We start from the raw sequence: 11,553 nt of genomic DNA, 5'->3' as shown, positions 1-11,553 counted from the left end.
TCGTGAATAGTAAATTCGATGAATAGTACTATTCACGTGAATAGTAAATTTCAGTGACGGTACAGTTTGTCATGATTGTTCGCAAAAATATTCAGAAACAATCTAGAAGGGTGTGAAGCAAATAACAATGTCGAGTACAACAAAGTTTGACGTTAAGAAATTCAATGGGACTAATTTCTCATTGTGGAAAATGAAAATAAAAGCAATACTGAAAAAAGACAATTGCTTAGCTGCAATTGAAGGCAGGCCCACAGACTTTGTTGATGACAGCAAGTGGAATGACATAGACAGCAACGCAGTTGCTGATCTACACTTGGCACTAGCTGATCAAGTATTGTCTAGTGTGGCAGAAAAGCGGACGGCGAAGGAAATATGGGATACTCTTACAGGGTTGTATGAGGCCAAGTCTTTGCATAATAAAATCTTCTTAAAAAGAAGACTGTATACTCTTCGAATGGTAGAGTCCATGTCAGTTACTGAACACATCAATACTTTAAATACTCTGTTTTCGCAACTTACGACAATGGGTTGCAAAATAGTGGGGAATAAACGTGCGGAGCTTCTACTTTAAAGTCTGCCTGACTCGTATGATCAACTCATCATCAACCTGACGAATAATACAGACAGTCTAGTTTTCGATGAAATTGCAACCGCTGTTTTGGAAGAAGAAAATCGGCGCAAAAATAAGGAAGACAGACAAATAAGTTCGCAGAAAGCTGAAGCCTTGATGATGGTGAGAGGAAGACCAACAGAACGTGGCCCTAGTGGGAGTCACAATCATGGCAGATCTCAATCAAGAAGTAAGAAGAATATCAAGTGCTACAACTGTGGCAAGAAAGGGCACTTCAAGAAAGATTGTCGGTTCAAGAAGAAGAGTGAAAACCCTGAGCCATCAAATGCTCAAGGGAATGTTGCATGTACCTCGGATGATGGCGATATTTTATGTAGTGAGGCAATATCAAATAATGAAGGCAAAAAACGTTTCGCTGATGTCTGGATCATGGACACAGGAGCAACATGGCACATGACTTCCAAGAGAGAATGGTTCCATCAATATAATCCTATCTCAGGAGGGTCTGTGTTCATGGGAAATGATCATGTTTTGGATGTTATTGGTATTGGGTCCATCAAAATAAAGATGTATGATGGCACGGTTCGCACCATCCAGGAGGTACGATATGTAAAAGACTTGAAGAAGAATCTATTGTCTTTAGGACAACTAGATGATAATGGATGTTCGTATAAGACTCATGGTGGAGTCATGAGAATATCCAAAGGAGCGCTTGTAGTGATGAAAGCAGAAAAACTTGCTGCAAATCTATATGTTCTTAAAGGTGAAACATACCAAGAAGGAGAAGCATCAACTGCGTCAGCAAGTTCATTTGAAGAATCAACGATGATGTGGCATCGTAAACTTGGTCATATGTCGGAACGAGGTTTGAAGATTCTTGCTGAGCAAAAACTTCTTCCACGGCTCAAAAAGGTTTCACTACCCTTTTGTGAGCATTGTGTTACCAGCAAGCAAAATAGACTGAAGTTTAGCAGTTCCTCTGCTAAAAGCAAGAAAATACTAGATCTGGTTCACTCTGATGTCTGGCAAGCACCAGTGGAGTCTCTAGAAGGAGCGAAATATTTTGTGTCATTCATCGATAATTACTCCAGGAGAAGTTGGGTGTATCCAATCAAGAGAAAGGCAGATGTTTTTCCAGTTTTCAAAGAATTCAAAGCGCGGGTGGAACTTGAATCTGAGAAAAAGATTAAGTGTTTGAGGACAGATAATGGAGGAGAATACACTGGTGATGAATTTAACAACTTTTGTAAACAAGAAGGTATTAAACGACAATTCACGGTGGCATATACTCCACAACAAAATAGAGTAGCAGAGCGGATGAACAGAACCTTGTTGGAACGGACAAGAGCTATGTTGGCAACTGCAGGGTTGGAAAAACCATTCTGGACAGAAGCAGTCAAAACCGCTTGTTATGTGATCAATCGGTCACCATCAACCGCAATTGATCTGAAAACGCCAATGGAGATGTGGACAGGAAAACCAGCTGATTATTCTCGCTTACATATATTTGGAAGTTCTACTTATGTTATGTACAACACCCAAGAAAAATCGAAGTTGGATCCAAAATCCAGGGAATGCGTTTTCTTAGGGTATGCTGATGGAGTCAAGGGGTATCGCTTGTGGGATCCCACAGCCCGCAAGGTGGTAATCAGCAGGGATGTTGTATTTGTTGAAAACAAGATACAAGCAAAAGAAGGTAACACTTCAAAAGAAAAATCAGAGACTACTACAGTTGAAGTTGAAGAAATAGAAGAAGTTCCAGTTTCTTCTGAAGCAGCACCAGAGCATGAAGAACAAGAGCAAGCTGAGATCGAAACTCCAGAAGTTCGACGGTCAACTAGGGAGAGAAGAGAACCAGCTTGGCACTCAGATTATTCTATGGAGAGTAATATTGCATAATGTCTATTAACAGAAGATGGAGAGCTTTCAACCTTTCAAGAAGCTATGAAAGGCCAAGAATCATCTCTGTGGGTGGCAACAATGCAAGAAGAAATTGAAGCTCTTCATAAAAATAAAACATGGGATCTTGTTCAATTACCACAAGGAAGGAAGGCCATTGGAAACAAATGGGTCTACAAGATCAAACGCAATGGTAATGATCAAGTGGAGAAGTATCGTGCAAGATTGGTGGTGAAAGAATTCTCTCAAAAAGAAGGTATAGACTTCAATGAGATATTTTCTCCGGTGGTTCGACTCACAACAATTCGAGTGGTCCTGGTGATGTGTGCTACATTTGACTTGTACTTGGAGCAGTTAGATGTCAAAACTGCATTTCTTCATGGAGAGCTTGAAGAAGAAATTTATATGCTCCAACCAGAAGGTTTTGAAGAACAAGGAAAAGAGAACTTGGTTTGCAGGTTGAACAAATCTCTATACGGTCTCAAACAGGCGCCGAGATGTTGGTATAAGAGATTTGATTCCTTCATTATAAGCCTTGGATACAACAGACATAGTTCAGATCCTTGTGTTTATTACAAGAGATTTGGTGATGAAGATTTTGTTATTTTGCTGTTGTATGTTGACGACATGTTGGTAGCAGGCCCCAACAAAGATCGTCTCATAAATTTAAAGGCACAGTTGGCTAGGGAGTTTGAAATGAAGGACTTGGGACCAGCAAACAAGATTCTAGGGATGCAAATTCACCGAGACAGAAATAATAGGAAGATTTGGCTTTCTCAAAAGAACTACTTGAAGAAAATCTTGAGACGCTTCAAGATGCAAGACTGTAAGTCAATTTCTACCCCACTTCCTATTAATTTCAAGTTATCCTCAAGTATGAGTCTTAGCAATGAAGTAGAGAGGATGGAGATGTCTCGAGTACCGTATGCATCAGCAGTGGGAAGTTTAATGTTCGCTATGGTATGTACAAGACCTGACATTGCACAAGCAATGGGAGTGGTTAGTCGGTACATGGCTAATCCTGGTAGAGAGCATTGGAATACTGTTAAGAGGATCCTGAGATACATCAAGGGTACCTCAGATGTTACAATGTGTTATGGAGGATCAGACTTTACTGTTAAAGGTTATATTGATTCAGATTATGCAGGTGATCTTGATAAAAGCAAGTCCACCACAGGTTATGTGTTTACTCTTGCTGGAGGAGCTGTAAGCTGGGTTTCAAAACTGCAGTCTATCGTGGCTACATCTACGACGGAAGCAGAATATGTAGCAGCTACACAAGCTAGCAAAGAGGCAATATGGATGCAGATGTTATTGGAGGAGCTCGGGCACAAACAAGAGAAGATTGCTCTATTTTGTGACAGTTAGAGCGCTTTGCATCTTGCAAAGAATCCGGCATTTCATTCAAGGACAAAACACATACGAGTTCAGTATCACTTTGTCCGTGAGAAGGTGGAAGAAGGCAGTGTAGATATTCAGAAAATTCACACTAATGACAACCTAGTAGATATGTTTACGAAGCCGATCAACAGTGACAAGTTCATATGGTGTCGATCTTCTATTGGCCTAGCAGAAACGTAACATCGCAGTAATTGGGTAAAAAGGATGATGTGAAGACTTAATTGATTCTCAATTAAATCTTCAAGTGGGAGAATGTAAAAGTCAAAAAAGGAGGCAAAAGTTGCTGTGAATGTAAAAGTCAAAAAAAGGGGCCAAGGTTGGCAGCAACTTTGTTTGACAAAGTTGGCTGCAATTTTGTTTGACACAGTAAGAAAATGCGTATACGTGTTTTCTATCTCCTATAAATAGGGTCTCTTGCCCTCATTTGAAATCATCCCAAAAAGAGAGAGTAAGAATACAAAGAGAGTTATACACCAAGATAAATATTGTAGTCTTGAGTGTCCTCTTTAGTAGTTGTTCCTTTTACAAGAAAGAAGTGTTAATTATTGTTTTCTCCTTGTATTTGAGAGTTGTGTACTCCATAAAAATATAGTGAGATCCTTCTACCCCGTGGTTTTTCCCTTCTATCATTTAGAGGGGTTTCCACGTAAAAATTTCGTGTCCAATTTATTTTCAATATTTTTATCATATCAAACTTTAGTTGTGGTGCTTCCTCCCCCCAACACTCCGTACCCACCTTCCCCGCCCCATTGCCATCCATACCTCGAGATAAGCAAATCAAGAATTGGAGAGAAGTGTATTGTTGTGTATAAACACATACGAAGAAGAAGGAATTAAACAATTCATGAAAGATATAGTACCAACTATTCGTGAGAGGAACCAGGTTCCTATATGTTGAACTGTAAGTAGTAACGTAGAGAACACACAATTTTTCGTGGAAAGCTTCCTTGCTCAAGAAAATAAAAATCATGACCTACATTGTATAGAGGATTTCGGCAATCAAATTTCACTAAATTCAAGAGTGGCTTCAGATTAGAAAGAACAATCTAAGGGAATGGGAATGATCACCAAGAAGATCAACTTTCCTCTTGTTACAAACCTCACAACTTCAATTACTCACTTCAATCTAGGATTTATTACAATTCAATAATAACTCTGGAACAATATGAACAACGACAGAAAGAATACACTACTCACTAGTTCTTCTTTCTTCTACGTTGCTCTGCTGAAATTTCATTCTTCAGATTGTGCAAAATAGAGTTGGAATCCTTGTATGTGCGGCAACCAAAATTGATTCACACAACGAAATTGATTCCTTGTTAATTAGGCTTTCATAATTAAAATCGTCAAAGGATCTTGGTTCTTCATTATCTTTGTCTATCATCAAAACTTCATACTTGTGAATTTGAACATTCCATCAATTCAAAATACCAAACTTAAATAGTACTGCAGGTTCATAACGTCTCCTTTTTGTTTCCTCTGAGATAGGGAAAAAATGCGCAACCCCTGTAAAAAAAACAATGTTCCATAAATTAAAACATCATTTTATTCAATACATGCAAGTGCAACATTTGAAGTTGTAACAAATTAAAAAAAAATTACTTGAATCTGCAGAAGTTGAATGTTGGTTTGATTCCTTGAACAACAAAATTTCCATTTTCATTAGTGTCGCAGATGACTTTCGCATATTTCAACATATGCATTGGAAGAATGTAATTTCCTGTATAAACACCATCAACATAAATCATTAACAAAGTATTAGTGTCTCCATCGATGAAATTTTTCGAATTCACTTCCTTCCAACCACCTTTAGCTTCAATCCTGATAATTCTTTCAAATTTGTCCGGTCGAGCCGGAGGAACCCAAATTCTAATTTCAATATCATCGTTGCACCTATTTTCTATAACTGTGAGTTTGGCTCCCATTAATATTTGCTTGATCAGTGCTCGTGTGCCAGTGTATGCATTTAGTGAATTATGGACAGTGAAAAACCTTACTATATAATGCCAAATATTGGGAGATATATAGGAAATTTCTTGGAGTTGTATCACATAGTGAAAACGAGAAAGGATTTGACTCCATCACGTGAAATTCAATCATTATCATACAGTATTAACTCTGACTTAATGTGCATACGTATATTTGGCCCCAAATAATTTTTGAAAAAAAAATTAAAAATTGTGTTTGACCATATAATTTATCATTATTTGACAAATATCCCAAGTTTTCAAGTTTTAGGTAGTGTTTGGCCCCAAACAATTTTTGAGAAAAAATTAAAAAATACTTGGAAACTTGTGTTTGTCCATACAATTTGTCATTACTTGCAAATTTTTTTTGGCAAAAATTCCCAAGTTTTCAAGTTATAAAAAAAAAGTAGAACTTGGGTTTTTGGTAAGTTTTAAAATTTTTAAAATAACCCCAAACGTTTATATTTTATAAAAACAACAATCATTTATTAATTTCAACTAAATATTTATCTATCAATTTACTCCATTAATATGATCAACCAAGATTTTATAAAAGAATAGTTTGGTATTACCTTCTCCGAAAAAGAATAGTTTGAGTGACAAGATTTGAAAAAAATACTAATTTATTTTTAATTCGATTAATGTATTGTTCTTACCTATAATGTTATTTTGTTGTTGCTGATTGTTATCCATTATGTTATAAGATTTTTTTAACGAAATACGTTCATTATTAAATGATAACACAAACGTATGAGTATTTTTTATAAATTTTTAGAACTTACGGATATAAAATAATATTTTTTGAAATTTCACCAAAACTTGGGAAAACTTGGGCCAAACGCATGGTGCAATTTCACCAAAATTTCTCTCAAGAATAACTTGCCAAGAATATTTGGGAACTTAAGGCCAACCGGTGCCCTAAAAAAACTAGAACTTGGGAATTTGAAAAGTTTTAAAATTTTAAAAATTATCTCAAACTTTTATATTTTATAAAAACACCATCATTTATTAATTCAAACTAATATTTATCTATCAACTTATTCTATTAACGTGGCCAACCAACACCATTAAATAACATTTCTATCTACCTCCTTCGCAAAAAAAATAGTTTAAGTGACAAGATTAAGAAAAAAAGAACAATTTGTTTTTAATGTGATTAATGTATTGTTCTTGCACATATTGTTATTTTGTTATTGTTGATTGTTATCAATTATGTTATAATATTTTTTTGACGGAACATGTTCATTACAAAATGATAATACAAACTTCTGGGTATTTTTAATAATTTTTAGAACTTACGGATACAAAATAATATTTTTGAAACAATTAAATATTCTTGGAAAAGTGTTTGGCCAAACGCATAATGAAACTCCACCTAAACTTCACCAAAAATAACTTGCCAAAAATATTTGAAAATTTGAGAGCAAACCCTAGCTTGATGTGAGGTAAATATTTACTTGCTCTCAATATTTTACCAAGTAATTTAATTGTCGCAATTAGTGTTGGCAAAATGAGCCCATATTTTGATAACCTATCAAACTCCTTCATATTTTAATAGGTTGGGTGAGTGATTCTTTAGATAGATAAAATATGGGTTTAAATTCATATTCAATTCATAGAAATATATGGGTATTTAAGAGTAAATTATGAGTAAAATATATGTTAGTTAAATGGATTAAGCTTTCAACTTTTATTCACTCAAAATTAAGATATCAGCAAAAATATTGCAATTGAAATGGTGAAGTCTTTGGTCCTCCAAAACACACACACACACACACACACATATATATATATATATATATATATATATATATATATATATATATATATTAAATGTACATTTCTTTTGTTAATTATAATTCCCTTTTTTCATTTGTTCAATTTTATATTGGATGGCAAATTAATAATAGTGTAAAGTAAGCAAATCATGTATTAGTATTGATATTGCTTAAAGTGCATTTAGAGCTGTCAAAATGGGTTTGACCCGTGAGGCCGGTCCAACCCAACCCTTGAATTAAGTGGGGTTGGGCTACAAAATTCCAGCCCATTTAGGAATGAGGCTTTTTAACCCAGCCTCATTTGGCCGCCGGCCTCATAGGCTTACCCGTGAGTCTCAGAGGTCAGTCCGTGGGTCATGAATTTTAAAAATATATACTCCCTCTGTTTAAAAAAGAATGACATAGTTTGACTTGACACAAATTTTAAGAAAATAAAAAAGACTTTTCAATTTTGTGGTCCTAAATTAAAGTTATGTCAAATGTACAAAAATATCCTTTAATCTTATGGCCTGAAACATGTCATGTGGAAATGTGTTATCAAAAAGAAGAAAATGGTCATTCTTTTTGAAATAAATTAAAAAGGAAAGGGGGTCATTCTTTTTTAAACGGATGAAATATTATATATATTTTAAATAGTGTTTTATTTTATCGAATCTTCAGCAACTAGATAATTGAAGTTATTGTAACTATAGACTTCTTTTACTTTTGTGTTTATATCTAATTTTTTGTTTCTCATTTCTTGTCTAGTTTATGAAAAAAATGATCATGTAATGTATGTTGTTTTGATGAATCCTATGAATGTTGACTATTGTATCTTGCTTATTTTGTTGTTTTGTAAGTATTCCACTTAAATGTGTGCATGCGAATTTTTGACGTATTGATGTTGTGTTCATCAATGTTCGATAGTCTTTCTAAGAGGCCGATGTTGTCCATTTTTTGATTGAAGGGTCAACCCATCTCACTCCGTAGTCCGCTTAGGGCTGGGTTAGGCTGCTATTTATAGGCCCTTTAGTTAAAAGGATCAGTCTGTCCTAACATATTTAACTCGCTATCCCTTTAGGATTAAGTTGGGTTGGGTTGGGCTAGCCCATTTCGTCAGTTCTAAGTGCATTAAGCACGTTTTACTCCAAAAATGCTAATATTTGTTTACTCCAAAAAAAGATTAAAATATTTTCATTATACTGGATTCTAAAGTAGTGTACTATTTACTCATGAAAATATGGATAAACATTGGTCGACATGTATTTTACCCAACTCATTTTTATCCATATGAAATATAGGCGAATTGAATTACTATCAATTTTATGTTAATCTCATTTTCAATTCACACAAATTTGAATCAACACGTCCATTTACTATCACTATTCGCAGTTAAAAATTAAAATGAGAATATATAGTACTACTTAATTAAATATATAAATATGTGTGTGAAAGATGCATATATATTATATAGCTTGAAATAATAATTGATATATTATAATAGGGTATGTAAAATTGACTTAAATACTTGATATATACACTCAAAATTCAGAACTATAAGGAACGTACATGTATGTTAATAGATACGAAAATTCATATTAAAGAAGGGGTCAAACATCTACTTTAAAAGGTTGAACATGTCAAATCAATTATATTCCAATGAAAATGAAATCTTAAGATAACGTTTAGGAAACATCCAAGCAACTTAAGAAGAGTCTCAAAAGAGATAATTATCTTACAAAACTAATCATTAGTTTGTGCACTTTGTTTCATCCTTCCTGTTGAAGCAGCTAGTCAGCATATTTACAAGGCAAAGAACGAAAAAAAAAGTTGAAAAAGCAAAATAGCTAAGCTAGTAGCCCTTTATTTGTGTTAATTTTCCTCTTGGTGCATCTTGCTTTTATACTTTGTGTACGTAGAAGACAATAATTTAATTCCTTGGTCAACAAGCAACAAACATGGAAAAATTAAAAGGTTGAACAAGAAAAAAGGATAATTAACAAAGTTAGAAAGAGTTATAAGAAGTTGTGATCCCTCCCTATAAAAAAAATGATCTTTTTTTTAAATTTGTTTAAAAAACAATGATCTCTTTCTTTTTTTGATAATACCTTTTCACATGGCATATTCTAGGACACAAGATTAAAGGACATTTTTGTATATTTGACATAACTTTAATTTAGGATCATAAAATTAAAAAAATTTCTTAAATTCCATATCAAGTTAAATTAAGTTATTTTTTATTTTTTAAATGGAGGGACTAATTTTCTTCAGTCCAAGAAATCAATGATAGAATGACGGTGAGAAAAGTACTTTTGACTGTTTGGAAGAGTTGGTTGAAAGACTACTAAGGAGAAAGAACAATATGTAATTTGTTTCTTTTTACTTGTCATAATTTTTTTTTAAAAAGTTAAATGATATTAACTTTGATTGACATTTTATGATGGAGTATATTTTATTATATTGATATGAAAAAACATTGTAATTTATAACAGTTTTTGTATAGTTCTTGAATATCTAAAAATTTTAATAAAAATTATCAAATTAATGTTATCTAATTTAACTTTAAAAATTAATCAAATTGATTTTTGAAAAATGCAATATGACAATTTAAAAGGGATGGAAAGAATAGTTAAGTTGCTCGAGAATACTATCTAAAGCTATGAGCCCCTAGAGGACGATCTTTGGTTTATGATTTTACTAGATTATTCGCGCTTCGCGCGGTGATGAACTGCCTCATCAAGTTTGAGTGTGATTATTCGATAAAATTCATATTTTTGGTGTGTACATCAAATTGTCGTGAACATTTTATAATTTTTTTGAAAATCTTTAAATACATTTATTATTTTGTTTTTTGTACAAAAGATATGAGAGTCACAGGAGTAATACTTAACCTTAGCAATATAAAATATGAGTTGGGCAACCAAGTGGCATTTTAATAAGAAACGATCCATTCATGTTGTAGTGTAAAACCTGTAATGCATGACAATTTCACATATTTTAAATTATGATATTTTTTTTTATAGTTTAAATCTCCTCAACTACACCTCTTCTCATCATGATACATTCCAGCATTTGCTTATTAATAGAGGCCTAAAAACCTTTAACATTATTAAAATATTTATTATTCACAATTCTATTTTCAAGTTAAATACAATTTGAGAAATACTTAATGTATCAAATATGTAGACATTACATTTGAAGTCGAGGACCCTCCTCGGCATAGTTTGTAGAAGTCCACAAATACACAAGTCCCTCCATATTGTATTTAAGCTCATATTTCATTTTTCAAAATTCTTACCATTTTCGACAATGCAAGGACAATTGTACTAATTGTGGCAACATGTCATTGAATCCTTTAAAGTACACCAATCCATTAAGTTACGTTGTAGATCGTTGTCCTAATGCCAATTTCATTAGGGTTGAGAAATGCTTCTTCAAAACGGCGGCTTAATCAACCTATGCAATCATGTGCTGCCAAAACTGATAAAATGAATAATTACATTTAAAGAAATCCGTTAAAAGAATTGGCTATCTATGGTCACTGTTGTAAACAATTTATGAATGTCCATAATTCCTTTTTTATATCTATAAAAGGCATTGTACTTTGATGGATATAAACACACAAAAATTAAGGAATACAAAGTTTCCTCTCTCTTTTCTCTTTACTATTTCTCCTCTTTCTTGATTTTCTCTTTTGATACTAATTCGATTTTAGTATTTAATTTTTACTTTATAACACGTTATTAGCACGAGATTCTATTGTCTCAAAGTTTGAAGGCTAAAATTGAAAGATAGTTTGTTGCCCTTCAAAGTTCGGGCAAGAACTATCTTTCATGGGTACTAGATGCTGAAATCTATTTGGATGCAATGGGTCTCGGAGACATCATTAAACTTGAAAATAAAGTATCAAAACAAAACTGTGCTAAAGCAATGATATTCTTATGTCATCATATTGACG

General features: G+C 33.5%; 1 protein-coding gene across 1 annotated transcript; it reads right to left on the bottom strand.

The window, feature by feature from the left end:
* Positions 1 to 4,868: 4,868 nt before the first annotated feature.
* On the bottom strand, positions 4,869 to 5,814 carry LOC129888391 (uncharacterized). Its single transcript, XM_055963372.1, has 2 exons — positions 5,474 to 5,814; positions 4,869 to 5,377 (listed from the first exon to the last, which is right to left on the bottom strand). Exons 1-2 carry the CDS (start codon positions 5,794 to 5,796, stop codon positions 5,326 to 5,328), a joined length of 375 nt encoding a protein of 124 aa, XP_055819347.1. The 5' UTR covers positions 5,797 to 5,814; the 3' UTR covers positions 4,869 to 5,325.
* Positions 5,815 to 11,553: the final 5,739 nt, after the last annotated feature.

This window comes from Solanum dulcamara, chromosome 5, assembly GCF_947179165.1.
Source record: "Solanum dulcamara chromosome 5, daSolDulc1.2, whole genome shotgun sequence".
NCBI lineage: Eukaryota > Viridiplantae > Streptophyta > Magnoliopsida > Solanales > Solanaceae > Solanum > Solanum dulcamara.
The sequence above is the reverse complement of the archived record's forward strand: the minus strand, read 5'-3'. Positions and strand labels throughout refer to the sequence as shown.

What these genes read in the sequence shown, in the direction of transcription:
- LOC129888391 (XM_055963372.1), bottom strand. Translation starts at nt 5,796, where the DNA reads ATGGGAGCCAAACTCACAGTTATAGAAAATAGGTGCAACGATGATATT. An exon ending in TTCAACTTCTGCAGATTCAA is followed by an intron (nt 5,378 to 5,473) that starts GTAATTTTTTTT and finishes TTTTTTTTACAG; the next exon opens with GGGTTGCGCATTTTTTCCCT.